Source organism: Silurus aristotelis (genome assembly GCF_946808225.1).
Source record: "Silurus aristotelis genome assembly, chromosome: 1".
Classification (NCBI taxonomy): domain Eukaryota; kingdom Metazoa; phylum Chordata; class Actinopteri; order Siluriformes; family Siluridae; genus Silurus; species Silurus aristotelis.
Window position 1 is genome coordinate 13,656,018 of NC_139574.1, and position 18,173 is coordinate 13,674,190.

Below are 18,173 nucleotides of genomic sequence, written 5' to 3' on the forward strand. Positions count from 1 at the left end.
AAGGAGAGAGAATGTCTTTCAGACCAAGAGACAAAAGGGAGTGATAGGTGTGGCCTCTCTGCTTCATCACTGGCAATAAGGTGCACTAGATACCCCACATGTAACAAATGCTTTGAAAGTATTTTGCTTGCCAAGTAAATGCAATGATGTGCTTGACGAAATACCTAATTCATTAGGTGGAAAACGGTGGCTAACACGCTAACAAAACTTGCAACGTAATTTAATTTAATCTATATATATAAAGCTCAAATACCACTGACTGACTCACTCACTCATCACGAAATCTCAAAAATCACTGAACGGATTGCAATGAAATTTGGAACATACCTTCCTCTTGGGTCTTAGGTGCTCACTAAGAAAGGGTTTTGAAAAATTCGGCCTGGATCGCGGCTAACTCGATTTCTCACGCATTGTAAATTCTTCGAAATAACATTACGGATCCTAATGAAACTTAGTACATTGTTTCTTATTAGATGTTAGATGCACGATAAAAATGATTTTTAAAGTAGTTTGCCCTGTATCAGTACTACAAAGGGGCAGTACGTTATTTGTTGACGTTACGTTCTGATCTGTGATCATCCAGTCCTGCTCAGTGCTTACTGCTTATTGCCATATTGCTTAGCGTTCTGCCTTCCGTAGCGAAGCACGGGTACTTTTAGCTAGTATTCATATAATTCTAGTTAGCTTATTAGCTGAGTAATACAGACTATGAAAATGAACAAGTAAATATTAAGTTTGAAAGGGAATGACAGACATAGTCATTCTTCTGTACTAACCTCAGCGAAACGTCACACAGGTGTCAGCCAACGATTTTTCTAAGAGCTTCTGATATCTGAAGAGAATATATTATTTTCAGATTGTCTAGCATATTTATTTTGTTTACATGTTAAATCATGTGGTGACTATGTGCTGTATTACTTTATGGTGTTATAGCTATATGACAGATTTGTGCTCCACGGTTTCCACATGCCTCTGTGTTCCTGATACTGAAAAGATTATCTGTCACCTGTGCATGCTTTTTTAATCCACCTTTGCCAAATGCGTTTATAGCAGCATGTGGTGCATCACACCAGAATCAACTTTTACTTTAAAAAAGTCAATAGTAATATTTACTTTATTTTTTGAGTTTATTTTAGTGCTCTGTTCCGCTGTGGATACCTACAAGAAAAAAACAACAACAGCCCAGCCACTCAGTCAACTGATTTCTCCACTCTTGCCTAATGTTTCAAATATCATTTTAGTTGCATCTACCAAATGGAGCTGCTTATTTGTATATTTTTGTCCTTTCCCCGTCAAAACAGCACTGTGCTCTCTTTTTCTCCAGACATGGTTCACCCCAAGTCCCAGATCAAATCAAAACATGCATCTTCCCTTCCCTGAACCCAAATTACATGCTGGCTGCTGAAGGGAAAAGGTTTCTGTCAAGGGCCAACCTTGCGCCAGCTGCTGATGTTAGCGTTTGCTCTATCGCACAGTCTTCCTGCACTATTAGCCATTCTATTAGGCCACAAACCCCCTACTCTGGTCTCAGTGCCTGTCCTTTTGATGATGAGCTCCTCGGGTGAGCAGGGTGACTTTCACAGAACATTATAAAGTGATAGAAGGCATGCTCAGTTAGTTATATGAATTGGGGGGGGGGGTTAAATTCCTGCAGCACAAGCAGACAGGCTCAGTTGGGTTGCCATGGACCCTACAGGGTGCTCGTCACATTATCAGTGTTTGTTTGCGTGGAATTAGTGGGACTGGGTTTAATTACTGCCATGTGCCTGCTGATTGGTGACTATAGAAATCAAAAGGCTGGGCCTGTGGCATCAGGGTAATTTAATCCGCTCCCTTATGACAAACATGCAGCTTTCAAAGCCACTGCCGTGATAGAGGGTTTGCATAGTCATGATAACGGGTTTTTGACACGGAAAATTAACCCCAAGTTCCCAGCACCCAACAGACCCGCAAATAGCTTTTTAATGTTGCGCATTAGAGCGAATAAAACAGCTCTCCGGTCCGGTGTGCCTAGGATAGATGTCTGAAAATCATTCTGATAAGATGATATTGTGGAGCAAAAGAAGGTCCTTTTCATAAATTCAAGATGAAAGTCAACCCACTTTGGATTATACAGCGTTACCAATTTGTAATGAATTAAAAAGCATGAATTAAAAAGTATCCACAATGAGTCTGACACAAGTTTTATTATTTCTATAACAAGGTCTTGTGTTCTGATTCATGCTCTGCTTTGCTGAACTCCATGTTAAGCTTATACACATAGTTCTGCATTTCTGAGTGAAAATACAATTCCAATCAGGCAACATGAAGTAGCCTTTTAATGTAATCTTTCTTAAACAAATCTTACTGCCTTCCCTCACAGAGAAAACCTGTGCAAAGAAAAAAAAAAGGGCAAGTGTGCAAACAAAAGCATGTTCTCCTTTCTTTAGTGCAGTGGATAAATACTAAAGCACCATGGCATTTTGTAAGGCTTTTATATGCCATTTGGTTTGTGTCTATGTTTTCTTTCAGTGTGCCATTCGGTGTGCATTAGTGGTTGTTAAAAGAGACAGTGGGCCAATAGTTCAAGCTGAATCCGTTGCAATTACATGTAGTGTTAGCAGTTTAATTATCTAAAACACTATGCTTTGCCATCAAATTTTCACAAGGATCAACACACATATGCAAGGGTTAAGCACAGAAGTGGAGTCCTGACACTGTTAGTGGATGTGAACAGCAAGCAGAAGTGAAATCCATCTACCCATTTCATATGATAAAATACGCTGACCTTTAGACAGTTACAAGTTACCCCCCCCCCCCCCCGTGCTGCATTAATTCTTCCAAACTGTTCCCCAGTACTGCTTCACAATGATTTGAATCCCTGAACTTTCAATTTGATCCTTCCAATTTTTATAATATATTGGACAAGTACAATTAATCCTGCTGTTTCATAGTAACTGACAATGATTATATTATTAGAGTACTCCTTTCTATTCTGTTGTGCTTTATTCTGCTATAACATTATCCTCAGTAAACTGAAGTTTGTGGACAACTGACCATAAGATTCGCATGTGCTTTTTGAACATCCCAATTCACACTAAGTGCCCATTAGCTGTTATAATAACCTTCACTCTTCTGGGAAAGTGTTTTACTTAATTTTGGAGTGTGCTTGTGGAAATTTATGCTCATTCAGCCACAAGGGTGTTAATAAAAACAGCTAATGATGTAGGTTGAGGAGGTCTGGGGTGCAGTAAGTGTCCCAATTCATCCCAAAGGTGTTCCATAGATTTGAGGTCAGAGCTCTATAGGCGCCCACCAAAGCTTTTCCACTCTAAACCATATCTTCTTGGAATTGACTTTGTAAAGAGGGGCATTGTCATGTTGGATGTTAATGTTACCACCTCCAAATATATCTATACAACTGAGTGCCCCAAACTATGTGGTAACAGTTTGGAGAAGAACCACATATTGCTGGAAAAGTGAGGAGTCCCAACACTTTTGTCCACATAGTGAACTATCTGTTGATTATATAACCAAACAGCCAGACTTTTTTATTTGCATAGTCAATCAGGGTTTCTGGAAAAATTAAACATGTAGTCGTAGAGTATATCTTGTGAATGGACATTTTATATGAGATTAGGATAAGTGATAAGGGAATTTAGCAGAAAAGGCTAAATACAGTGAGGAAAATAAGTATTTGAACACCCTGCTATTTTGCAAGTTCTCCCACTTAGAAATCATGGAGGGGTCTGAAATTGTCATCATAGGTGCATGTCCACTGTGAGAGACATAATCTAAAAAAAAAATCCAGAAATCACAATGTATGATTTTTTTAACTATTAATTTGAATGACACAGCTGCAAATAAGTATTTGAACACCTGTCTATCAGCTACAATTCTGACCCTCAAAGACCTGTTAGTCTGCCTTTAAAATGTCCACCTCCACTACATTTATTATCCTAAATTGGATGCACCTGTTTGAGGTCATTAGCTGCAAAAAGACACCTGTCCACCCCATACAATCAGTAAGAATCCAACTACTAACATGGCCAAGACCAAAGAGCTGTCCAAAGACACTAGAGACAAAATTATATACCTCCACAAGGCTGGAAAGGGCTACGGGGAAATTGCCAAGCAGCTTGGTGAAAGAAGGTCCACTGTTGAAGCAATCATTAGAAAATGGAAGAAGCTAAACATGACTGTCAATCTCCCTCGGACTGGGGCTCCATGCAAGATCTCACCTCGTGGGGTCTCAATGATCCTAAGGAAGGTGAGAAATCAGCCCAGAACTACATGGGAGGAGCTGGTCAATGACCTGAAAAGAGCTGGGACCACCGTTTCCAAGGTTACTGTTGGTAATACACTAGGACGTCATGGTTTGAAATCATGCATGGCATGGTTTGAAATCATGCATAGGAAGGTTCCCCTGCTTAAACCAGCACATGTCCAGGCACGTCTTAAGTTTGCCAATGACCATTTGGATGATCCAGAGGAGTCATGGGAGAAAGTCATGTGGTCAGATGAGACCAAAATAGAACTTTTGGGTCACAATTCCACTAAACGTGTTTAGAGGAAGAAGAATGATGAGTACCATCCCAAGAACACCATCCCTACTGTGAAGCATGTGGGTGGTAGCATCATGCTTTGGGAGTGTTTTTCTGCACATGGGACAGGGCGACTGCACTGTTTTAAGGAGAGGATGACCAGGGCCATATATTGCGAGATTTTGGGGAACAACCTCCTTCACTCAGTTAGAGCATTGAAGATGGGTCGAGGCTGGGTCTTCCAACATGACAATGACCCGAAGCACACAGCCAGGATAACCATGGAGTGGCTCTGTGAGAAGCATATCAAGGTTCTGGCGTGGCCTAGCCAGTCTCCAGACCTAAACCCAATAGAGAATCTTTGGAGGGAGCTCATACTCCGTCAGGCCGGAAACCTGACTGATCTAGAGAAGATCTGTGTGGAGGAGTGGGCCAAAATCCCTTCTGCAGTGTGTGCAAACCTGGTGAAAAACTACAGGAAACGTTTCACCTCTGTAATTGCAAACAAAGGCTACTGTACCAAATATTAACATTGACTTTCTCAGGTGTTCAAATACTTATTTGCAGCTGTATCATACAAATAAATAGTTAAAAAATCATACATTGTGATTTCTGGATTTTTTTTTTTAGATTATGTCTCTCACAGTGGACATGCACCTACAATGACAATTTCAGACCCCTCCATGATTTCTAAGTGGGAGAACTTGCAAAATAGCAGGGTGTTCAAATACTTATTTTCCTCACTGTATATGCTAGTGTTTCTTTGCTAGCTTAACACTTGACTGAAGGAAATATTTGCCAGAAATAGCAAAAACAGCAAATATTTTAAATAGTATTTTAATACCCAAACAAATAAACAATCAATACTGTAACAGTAAAGCCTATTTAACCAAATGCAGTTACCTAAATTAGGTACTTAGATCTTAGATGATGAGAGGAATCAAAGCTATTAACATGCAGTACTAAAAAATCTGGTGCTTTTTTTTATATCCAAGAAGAACCTCTTTAATGACACATTTCAGCATTCAAATAATTAATCAATATGCTCTATGCCTTGGCAAACTAGGACACAACAGTTGATTCTAGCTTTTTCTCATAATGACTATTGTAGAGATATAGGAGAGGCGCTCCTACCTCTGTGTTTTTACTCTTAGCGATTCTCTGTGTAGAACAATTCACAATCTGCTTGTCTGTATTCAGGATGAGTTCCTGTACAGCAGGTCAGATAGAACAACTCTCCCCTCCTCAATTCCCACAAATCTAATAAAAAAGCATCAATGACAGCATTAGCCTGGCAGATGTCAGTTATTTAGCTTATGACAGCAAGGTCTTTAATCACAAGAGGCCATAAACAACAGTGTGTCCCTTTTTTTGCGCAGGTGTGTACGTGAGCTCCTTTGAATGCTGTGTGTGCTGTACTGTGACATGTTTTAATGTAATAAAGTCATCTTTATACACTTGCTGCTCCCAATTACTCCCCCAGCTCCTGATGGGCTATTGTGTCATCTCATCTCCCCTGGGAAAGATATGCCTTGCATTTTACACAACACCCTCTTCCGTGACACACACTCACACATGGCACACACACTTCCGTTCCCCACCCTCTGTTTTTGCTCCTTTGCATAATTTGTGCTCTGAAACCATCCTAGAGGCCAAGTTAACATCTCAAACAAATATTGTATGAGCAATTAGCTGCCCCACCCTGGCTGTCTGGGGTGAGTCAGAGGATAGCTAGAAGGATTGCCAGAGGAATAGATGAAGAGTTAGAGGTCAAGAAAAGAAAACCCTTTGGGAATGCAAAAGCTTATCTGATGACCTGTACAAAAAGCTGGACTCGGGACACAGAAGCAAAGTGTTCTGGCAACAGTTGAAAAACAGAAGTGTTAGAGTCTAAGAGTAGCTGGCAGCCCTTTTTAACTAATAACCTTCTGCTTCCTAAGAGACAGTTCTCAACAACAACAAAATATTTTAATAAAAAAATTACAGACAAACCAGCGTGACAAATTTTCTCTGCACAATGAGATTTGCCATTATATCATATGTTTTGTTTTGGGTTTTTCATGTGCTATTGTCTTAGATGACCTGTGCCACTGCTTTGGTCTCATCTCTACACCTCTTTTTCTCATTGGTTTGTCAGTCGATTGTGTTCACCTGTTCTATGTTATTTTTTTAATAGTTTGCTTACATTATCTTATATTGTATTGTAGCAAAGTCTTATGCTATTGTATTCATCAGGTCAAACCCTTTTTCCTTGTTTGTACATTCACTGTTTTTTTGACTCTTGTATTTTATGTATTGATAGAGTTATACTAGTTTGACATTGCCTGTCTATGTTTTGACCTATGAAGGTTAGCATTAGTCTTATTTTGATCAGCTTTCTACCGATCCACTTAAATTTATTTTAACAATACTTTCTAAAAAAATGTATACTATTTGTAGTTATCTTTACAGAGTGTATGTAAAAAATGAGTAAAAGAATCTTAAAAAAATCTACAGGCCCACTTTAGACTCTGAAATTCCAACTAAGATGTCTGCACTTTTGAGATCTGCAGTTTTAAGATCCTGTTTACTAGAGTGAAGATCTCTCTGAGTTAGTGGAAAGTGGGAATCTGACGGATGTGTGGCTAGATCTGTGCTTCAGTGGTGAGTAAAATACATTATTCTGCATGTGGAGCTGGTCACTTTAATTAAGTCTTATAAGCAAGACTGTAGCCAAAGACATAAGCTGTCAGCATTTTTGCTGCTGTATTGTAAAAATGCCAAGTACACTGCTCCAATTCTTTCCATGGATCTGCTTATCAATCCTGTCCTCCTAGAGCTCTTCCAGGGAAATAGTCCAATAAGACGAGAACATGAATTCGTGTGCAGACTACATGGAAAGCATGAAACATAAAAAAGCAACAGCAAATGGTGGGCAAATGGGCAAATGGTATATCTATAAATACATATATGAATCTGCATATGAGTAAATCTATTTTCATATCTGGCATCCGACATCATTCATGTCCACTGTCCATTTTGTTGCTGGGTGCTTATATTGGCCAGTTCTGGGCTCTGCTCCCAAATGATATGCCAGAGAGCAGTTTTGTGCTGCCATTATTGTGTGGACACATAAAAGGGCCACTATGTCAGTCTGAACTGCAATCTTCACTTTATTTACTTGTGAGCAGCTGTGCTTGCCCTGATAACATGGCAGATTTAAAACATTAATAAGTGCAGGCTCTGAGCCAAACATTTTGACTCTGCATTGCCCTCAAACATTTAGCGTTGCTTACTACATAAGCACAGTGTCTTATGGTCAGGTATTAGAGATCAATGTGATGGTCATTTCACCGTGAGCATGTTAGAAGAATCTTTATAGAAATTATTGGCAACCTGAAAAACTGATTACCTTGTTAACAATTGTCGGGTCTAATAAGCCCTTTTTATTAATATTACAAGGAAAACTACTAGTAGAAATGCTATAAAGCAAGTCCATGCTTGTAATAATAAAGTAACCCAAATTGGCCTCAAAATAGATTTAAAAGAACTGTAAAAAAAAAAAAAAAAAAAAAAAGACATATTTTCAACATTCGTTTCTGTTTTCTTGATAGTCCACCCACAGAGGACTGCTAATTCCTTTCCTAATAAAGAAGTGTCTTAACAAAAAAAAAAATATTTATTTTATTACCTTCTCAGTATCTTTTCCTGGTATACCATGTTCTTATTTTGTAAAAAAATAAAAATAAAAATACACCCACAGACAGACAGACAGACAGACAGACAGACAAACAGACAGACAGACAGACAGACAGACAGGCAGGCAGGCAGGCAGGCAGGCAGGCAGGCAGACAGACAGACAGACAGACAGACAGACAGACAGACAGACAGGCAGGCAGGCAGGCAGGCAGGCAGGCAGACAGACAGACAGACAGACAGATATCAACTAAGTATGAATAATTTTGGCTTCCCTTTATAATTAGAGAACTTTTAATCAATATATGAGAATTATAGGAACACTGTAGAATGGACATCTGCTATAATGCCTTTTACATTTAGCCAGTAGATAATAGTGTTACTATAGTACATATAGTGTAATGTTATAGGGGCAAGCTTTGTGTAAAAGACTTATCAGATGTCACTTGCAGGACTTAATGTGGTTCAGTGTGTAGTAGTATCACATTCTTCACATAATCTGCTAGTAAACTTAATTACAGCATGCACTATTTAAGACCACCAGAATAAAGCCTTAAAACGAACCATCTCAAATATCCTGGTGCGCATGATTCACCCAAAGAACAATTCTCCTATAATGCTCCTTCCATTGAGCCAGAAGTGATTTAATGGTAGCACACCAAGATTTGCAGGATTTGTGGACTATGCAATTGAGTCACTTCCTTTTCCACTTTTAAGAGATACGTGAATGTTGAAAACACACCTATTACTGCATGGCTTTGAGATGATTACTGTATTCTGAAACACATTTCCCTGCACATTACCTACATTGGATGAGCAACCAAATTATGGGAAAATCACTAACATTTCACTCCAGGTTTTTATTTTTCATACAATGTCACTCACTGCTTTTGCACCAAGTCTGCACAGGCTACTTAAGTCTAAATCCCCTTAATCATGATCGTCAACTCAAAATCATTTCACATTTATGACATTTATGTTTTCTTTTTTAGGAGGGTGAACAAAACCAGAAAACCTTTATGGAAATCCATACATGAAAGAAACAGGCAAAACCTGTTCTGAGGGGAAACCTGGGTTCTCTCCATTGTACCACCATCACACCCCTTTATTTGAAATGGCCTGTTCCTTTTGAAACCATAATGGACTTCAATCATGTTTGCATCAATGATGAAACTATTATTTATGAAAATAGGATGATATCTACCCATCATAATGCAAGACTGATACAAACAACTCCAATACAGCATACTCTGTTTAATATAGAGAAAGGTCATGCTCATGAGGATTTTCACCAGTCCTAACTTTAGCACTTCATGCTATCATGTGGAGTGTGCCATAGGAAAAAAGAGTGAAGCTGTATTCACTGGCGATGTTCAAATATTTTCAAGAGCAGCAAGAGCATTTTCACAATTGGCCTGTTAACCCAGCCTGACACTTTACCCAGAACAGCCAAATCATCACCCCCTGAGATGGCCAGAGGGGCAACCCTCTGAAAATGAGGCCTTGTTTGTCAAACACCTTTATCTACAGCAACTGACTACTGAGGTGGGCACAGAATCCAAGCATACTTCAGAGCAGATGACTGGGTTCAGGGTCAAGGGTTGCAAAATCTCTTAACTGTAAGGTCAGATAAATCTAAGACTACCACCCTCCATTGTGCCATGTTGATGTCATGTGTAGCTTTAGACTGCCACCATTTTAATAGAGGGTAAGTGGCCATAGAAAAACCAGGCCACTTTTCTGAGCACTGACCACCTTGTCCTGTTTTTCCCTCTCACAGTCCCTGTCCCACATTCCCAAGCAGGGTCATTTGATTTATTATGTGGCCACAGGGCACGCTATTATCAAGAAGCTAATGAGAAATAAAAGAAAGCTAAAATGTTCTGACTTCCCTCAGAGGACATTACTTTAATGGTGACTAGAAGGAGAAGCATGCCAGCTGTGTTCTTTTCTTCTCAAAAGCATGCAAAGTTGGTCCATGAGCCATAGCATGAGAATAGTGTTGCTTTCACTGAACTCAATTCTAGTATCCATGGCTGATATACACCAAATGAAAAATATGAGTCTTGACCTCTCAAGCAGTGCAATAGAATCAGATAGATAAGACCTGTCATATATATTGGGGGGGGAATGAACTATTTCAGACTGACTTGCCACGCTTATATGAGCTTCAGGTATCGATTACTGCCAAAAACCACTTTCATTATGTTGGCATGGCATTTCGTGGTGAGTGCTGGGAGATCGGTCATGGTCACTGAATCTCTGGAATGAAGAAAGTGCATCCATTCTTTGCAGGACTTCTTTAAGCACAAATCTCAATGGATATACTAACTAAGTAGAAAAGCAGTGAGAGGAGACAGCAGGATGAACGGATCTAAAACTCTCCAGATTTTAGGCCAAAGAATCACTTTTCTCACATCACATTCAAATGCTGCACCCTGTTTTGGTTTCGGGATGTAAAATCAGTGATATGAAATGCATGAAGCAGCGTCTAACATGTAGGTCACTGCCCCGCAACCAGGCTGGGCTTTAACCTTCTGCTGCTTCCTGGCAGGGAAACATAAATCAATTATGGCAGAAAGGTAAACACTTCCCATTTTTTTTTTCAATTCTCTCCTGCCTGTTCTCTGTTGTCAGGTAATTTCTCTGAGAGTCAGTGGTACGTGCTGACAGGGTGGGATGAAATTGGCCAAGTCCTTGCAATTAATTCTGCTGCTGCAATTGCTTTGGAGGAGTCAATGAAGGTGGAGCTCGCGCGTGGTTAGGCATCAGATTTAGAAGCTGGAGCAGTATTACAGGCTTTAAGTTTATGAGGGTGTGAGAAAGTGGATCTTTGATCAGTCATGTATCTCAGATGTGAACTGAGGGGAAAACACTTGCCCTGATGCTTGAGGAATAAATCATGCACATGCTGTAAGTCTCCTGAGGCACTGCTGGTGCTTCACTAGCTGTTTAACCTATTGGGCAAATTACTATAATAAAGCAGATAATTACTTAAATATTTTATAATACCTATCATGAAAGTATTGCGGAAATGAATATTTAATTGGATTGATTTAACAGCGCCCCAGAGTAAATGCACCTTTGCTCAATATATACACTTCAGTTTCATTTTATTCTAACATTGATTCACAGTTTATTTTAACCATTTTTTGTTAAGGCTCCAGAGTGCTAATGAATTAAATACCCGACAAGCCAAAAGTATTGAAGACACTGAGCCGAGATGTGTACCTGTGTGGAAACATTCAACCAGACCCTTCTTACGCTTCATTATTGAACACTAAATCGATACTGAGGATGGGGAAACTATATGCTGGTGTAGAGAAACTCATGTAAAACACTACTTTTTGTCAGAGTTTTTGTCTTTTGTTAAGAACAAGCAGTATACGTGAAAATATTGTGTGCACATGGTGTGACAGCTTGAATTCTATATTTCATATTTAAAAACTCAACATCTGATAAAGGCACTTTGAGTGATGAAACATCTTGACAATTAAACCATAAGTCTATTCAGCTCACTGTATTCCAAACAAACTGAATAATTAAAACACTTTTCTCTTTAGTAGAATCTCTCTCTTACAAAGCTAAGTTGGTGTCTAAAGCTGTTTTTACATTTGGCTGAATTAAGGATTAATTTTGGCTTTAGGACTATCACAGGTGTATTTTCATTCAGACAAATTGCTTTCAAACTGCTTTTTATACATTAGCTGTGTGAACATTTTTTGCCAAACGGAGACAACAAAACACAATATGCTTTTTATTGCCACTGGAATATGTCTAAGCAATGTAATGATTTTCACTGGCAATTAATGTGACAAGTTCAACCATTTGCATGATCTGGCACCAGGTCCAATAAAGGTATTAGTATCATGAATTAAATCTCAAACTTAACCATCTCCCCGTTTGAGAAAACAGCTTTTCAACATACCAAATATACTAAGCAAATGTCCTCAAATCTGAAAAAATTGTGTACCTGTATAAAACTCCCTAAAATAGTAATGAAATCAGTTGTAGTGAAACACTGTGAAGGCTAGACTTAACTGACCTGCTGGTATCCATGGGTCTGTTGATGGTCTCAGCTTTGTGTTGACCTGTTCCCAGTCAAAGTCATCATCTTTGCCTTGGCTGTAGCCACACTCCGAGTGGGGCCTCTCAAAGTTACAGTCTCCTGAGAAAAGAAATGGGATACATATGGTTGATTAAGTGAGAGGATGACACACTTATTCTAATTGCAGAGTCATCATTAATCTCTGTCAGCAGAAAGAAGTCCACTAGTGTTCAAACACGGGGCCTGTCACCGTAGAGTATTAACGCTGTATAAGCAGCAATTAATCTAATTCCCTCTCTGCAGGTTCCCATGGTAGAGTATAATCACCGCTTACTGGCCTGAATTTAAAAACTCTGTCAATCAGAGAACCACAACATTAAGATGAAGAGCAAAAAGACCTAGCCACAATGTTAACAATAGCTTCCAGGTATGCACAAGATCTGAATGTGTCTACAATGAGCATTCATCAATGAGCAGGAAAAGATGAGTTGAGCAATGGCATGGTCCCCTAAAGCTCATTCAACCTCAAGGGTACAAACAGACCCACAAAATTGCTTTTCATTGTAAGGTTTGATCTGAATATATACTGCTCCCAGTTTCATTTGCATTACATGCAGCAGAGGAATATGACCCAGTTTTAATTGGCATTCAGTTCATTCATAATTTCATCTCATAACCAAGTGAGGGACACAACAGAGCGCCTTAATAAGACACAGCTTTACTTTTACTTTTGGACAGAGGATTTAAAATATCAACATTCTTCCCTAGAAGGCACAATGTCTTCCATATAGTCAAATCTTTATACGATGCAAAAAAAATCCCCTTTCCAGTTATGCTATGAATATCCCCAACAGTGCTATACAGTATATTATTTATCATTCTTCTTTGGTGTCTAATGTTATGATTCCTTGTAAATAAATATGTTTCCAAGTCCCATAGGCTTTTGACACCTTGTCAGATTTTGTATGTGATCACTGCAAGATGCATGTAATATGAGTATTTGTAGAGGGAGAAAGCTGTCATCACCTATACGACTGCCACAACAGAATCACAGCAAGACTCTGATATCTCCTTGTTTATGTTGACGAGTGTGTCGAGTGTTTCCTCCGCCCAAGTAAAAGAGAGAGAGAATCTTATTAGATAAACTACTTTCCTGAAGAGATATCAACTTTCATCCAGTGGAAAAATCACATTCATTTGGTAGGATTATAGTTGATATTTCACTGTGTATACACTTGAAAGGACTCATGTGGCCTTTAAGCCCCTGGCCACCAATCAAAAACACCAATCAAAATAAAACCTTATTATTCTTTTTGTTTTTTTCTTTAAAAAAAAAAAAAAAAGGTCCTCCGGGATTTTTTCCTTTTCGAACTAATGAATTCCAAAAGCTTTGCTGAAGCGGTAAACAATCTATTTTGTTCCACGCTACAAGGTTTCTGGTTCAAATCTCTTTATGCCGCTTCTCAGAGTTCTAGTCCTAAAGGGTCACATCTCTGTTTAGCATTTTCTAACACACCAGCCAACTTCATAATGAATTCAAGAGTATTGGAGACTCATAAGCACCCCTTTGTTATGTTACAACCCACCACTAAAGTATAAGAGATAGCTAAAGGCCTTGCACATTGTTGCCTGCAAGTCAGTAAAATCACTTGTGTAGAGAGATCTGAGTGTCTTTCCAGCTTGGTGAATATTTGCAGGAAAAGAAAAAACCCGGAGTAACAAGTCATGCCAACAACACTCTTATAAGGGCACAGATTGAGTATTACATTTACTTTTTTTCACTCATTTTATTCACTCAGCACTTTCCTCTGGTTGGGGTCACAGTGGAGCCAAGCTGGAGCCAATCCCAGGAACCCTGGGCATGATGCACCACTGTGCTGCCCTACTTTTGCTAATCTCCTTGTTATTTCTTAACCTTCCCTCAATGTATGAGCTACCTAAGCAAGCTGTTTAAAAAGTTTCAAAGAGGCATGAAAACTAGCTAGGCCTGATTGTATGGCTCTGCATCCTATTGCACAAAATAATACAACCGGACACTCTGCCACTAGGCCATAAAAAATGGACTATAATAAGTGGAATCGGATGCTAGACATACTATTTAGTATACTACTTCAAAATGATGTGTTCTCCTTTTAAAATATTAATTAAACCACTGCCCCCTCCTGGTTTGGAGACTTTCCTATCATTCAGGAACAGGATGTATGCTCAGGTTTCCTGTGGATCTCTTTCTGGTGTGCTTGAGTGCAAGATGTGAGGTAATGGTGAGGCAATGATGAGGCAATGATAAGGCAACGGGAGATGATCATTAGTTAGCCTTGGTTGGCGCCGGCTGTTGATGATACACGGTGTGTCACAGCCTTTACAACATCTGTTAGATAGTGTCAATAACGTGTGGATTATTTCAGGGAAATTACACCATTCTTAGTCTAAATATTCAAAAATCATTGTGTTCAGGGTCCATTATAGTAAAAATGTGCATAAATATGAATACAAATTGCACACATTTTTTTTTTTTACATAAGATCCTTTACGTAAGCTTTGACTATAAAAGAACAAGGCAGAAAGGTCTACGTATTCAACAATGTGAAAACAGGAGACGGTCAGCGGTTATCAAAGGACATGACCATGATAATTAGACATTCCTGAAATAAAAGTAACTAATTATCGTGTCAAAGCACACTCTGAACAATAGCCTTTCTGTCTATATGCACATTTCAGGTTCATTAGACCAGATAAACACCATGATCCTCCATTCTATTTGGAAGGAAAGTGCATGTTGAGTGTCTGTGTGTGTGTGTCAGAGTGATTGTGTGTGATATTTGGAATGTCTGAAATGAGCATGGCTGTAGCCCTTTTTTTTTTTTTATCTTCTTTAGCTTCTCTTTTCAGTCTGATCAAATAAATGTGCTTGGATCTGCGTGATGCCATTAAATCCATTAAATCCAAAACAGTTGTAGAGATGCAGCAAACGAACACACAGGGATCATCCACACACATCTTTGCTCTTTTGCTCTACCTTGTTTGCTCTTGTAATCTCACTCTGACTTGGGTGTTCTCAGACTGATAACCTTGTCTGATAAGCAGGATCATCTTGAGCCAATATCTTAAAATACTGCATGCTGGGGAAAGTGTTTAAGATTTGTTCCTCAGTGGCTAAAACTTTTTTAGAGACACATCTGCAGAAGGTCATATATAAATCCTCTGTTCCAGTCTGGCGACAGCAAAAAGGAAAAACAGACCAGCCTCGAAAAGAGGGTCTCCAAACGGTGGCTAAGCGCGGGCGGATGCCGAGAGAAAGGTGTGCCGGTTCGCGAGTGTGCTCGGGCAGCCGCTAAAGAGTGAAAGGGTGCAGATCTGCGGGTGAGACCGGCGGACGGTGAGGAAAGACAGGCCGATCCGTGAGTGGGCGGACGCTGAGGAAAGGCTTCCGAAACCACAAGAGTGTGAGTGAGCGCTAAGAGTGAGTGCTGGGAAGGAAAGCGATGGGGTGAAAGTGAAATAATTAAAGAACGTTCTGCTTGGTAAACAATTGCCTGTCTTTCTTTCTTCCAGCACGAAACCAGTGACATTTGTTACAGTGGTGCCGAAACCTAATGCTGGAAGAGAGATATGATGCCAGGAAGACTTTTCCTGCAGAGAGAGCACGACTAGACCAAAAAGGAGTGCTGTAGCCACTGTAGCCGCCACTTGCGTCCTGTGTGGCGAGATGGGACCGGCAGTGGAACAAGAACTCCATCGTCTTGTATCAGAGCAGTTAAAATTTCGTGCTTTGAGTACAATTCTCTCATACTGACCACTGGATGTTAAACATGGCACCTCATGACAATGAAACTCTCTGAGGATTAAAGAATTAGAACTGTTGCCTTCCACAAAGATGGCCGAGGCTATAAGATCGGTATCACCCTGAAACTGAGTTACAGTACAGTGGCCAGAGTCATACAGAGGTTTTCCAAGACGGGTTTCACTCTAAACAGGCCTCACAAGGGTCAATCAAAGAAGTTGAGTTCTCGTTCTCTGCGTCAGGTGCAGAAACTGGCTTCAAAAAACAGACAGGAGTGCTGCCAGCATTGCTTCAGAGGCTGCAGAAGCAGAAGCTCCCCTTGTCAGTGCTCAGACCAGACGCCACACACAGCAACAAGTCAGTTTTCATGGCCGCCGTCCCAGAAGGAGCCTCTTCTGAAGATGGCTCACAAGAAATCCCTCAAACAGTTTGCTGAAGACAATCCATCTTCTGTGGTCTGATGAAACTAAGATAAAGTTGTTGGGCTCAGATGGTGTCCAGCATGTGTGGCAAAGCCCTGGTCAGGAGAAAATTGTGTCTTGCCTACAGTCAATCATGGTGGTGGCTGCATCATAGTCTGATGAATAGTCTTTGCATAGACTAAATCTTTAGTCAAGGCTGGTCTTTACCAATTGCCTGGTCAAAGCTATGGTTTTTTATATGTTTAAAGGAGGTTCCCCAACACTACAAAAACATTTGAGAGCATTATGGTATTGATGCAGCAATGCTCATACATGGTTGCATAATGTATATGTATAATGTATACCCTAGAACAACACACACTGTCCTCTACACATATAACAGCATCCTTTCCCCAGGTCTTGCTTGGCATAATTTAAATAATCACTTGCAATTGGAGCTACATTGTAAAGTCCCTCACAGAGTTATCAGAGGACACAGAAGGTATTGGAGATGGCTCGCTGCATCTGGCCTGAGATGATGTCTACATTTCTATCAACCCCCGAGGTTAAAGATGATTACATCTCCATGAGGGGTGCAGAAGCACACCAGCCGTTTCTAGCTAGCTACAGACAGACTAGATGAGGGTTTCAAACTGCACAGTGTCTGTACCCGTGTAGCATCTCTTCAAAATCAGAGCAAACCTGTCTCATGGGAAAATGCTGGTAAATATATCCCTTAGAATATATTTTGCTATGTTTAAAACAAAATTCGATTCAGCTCATTAAAAGATCACTTTTTCTCTGTACTGACAAAAAAAAAAAAAAACAGTAGGGTTTGGTATTGTGTTCGCTGCCCCAGACACAATTTGTTGTGTTTGGTGTGATTTGCTCTGTAGGACCTGGTGGCACGTCAATAGATCCATGCCTCTTGGTGGTCATATGCAGCAGTTTGCTGCCAAAATCAACGAGTGGTAACTAGCTCATCACATCAATCATGCAGTCAGCAGATGGTTTCATTGAACTGTCCATTGATGTCAATAAAGTGCTCATCAGGTGTTGAATGAAATTACCAAAACATTATCTAGTCAACAAAAACAGACATACACACCTGCACACCCACATATTCACATCAGGGGCCTCTATTGTATTGCTTTCTAAGGGCCTGAATCTTGCCGTGAACAGAATCTAAACACTATAGACAGCTGCTTTAAGTGATATCTAGCAGAGAGATTGAGCTTTACGCTCACAGACATTGGGCTTTCACATGAAAGGCTCCATGAGTCTCTGTGGGACTTCCTCCCTTCACCATCTCACCAATCGATAGTTTCTACCCTGTCATCTGTATTCTCTTGCAAAGAAAGTAAAAACGGCCGAGCAAACAAAGCCGACACGAAAGCCTGTACAAAATGTGTGCTGTAAATATTTCAAATGCTTCCAATGTGAAGAGAGTACGGCCGTTTTCTTAGACTTGACGCACTGTGCATTTTTAAAAATCCATCTGTCTTTTTTTTCAGGCCACAATCAATACTTCTCCTACTCACCTACGAATATATTTTATCCAAAGATTTCCAAGACCAACATGAAAGAGATTCTATTGTTGCACCTGCCACTAGAGTACATAGAAGTCCACCGAGGTGAATCACTGACAGGCTTGCAAGTAAAATACACAAGTTCAGTTTAAAACATCTTTTTTTTGTCTGTACACGTTCATATAGTTTTCCAAATCCTTACTGTGGAGTGTCAAA

The 18,173-nt window shown here is 39.8% G+C and overlaps 1 protein-coding gene across 11 annotated transcripts in view; it reads right to left on the reverse strand.

The window, feature by feature from the left end:
- LOC310727448 (receptor-type tyrosine-protein phosphatase mu-like) overlaps nucleotides 1-18,173 on the reverse strand; it is a 215,461-nt gene that overhangs the window by 151,925 nt on the left and 45,363 nt on the right. For all 11 annotated transcript variants that reach the window (XM_083543949.1, XM_083543941.1, XM_083543947.1 and 8 more), the window contains exon 2: nucleotides 12,244-12,366. In XM_083543949.1, the coding sequence (XP_083400075.1) occupies nucleotides 12,244-12,366 (123 nt within the window). The remainder of the gene's footprint in view (nucleotides 1-12,243; nucleotides 12,367-18,173) is intronic.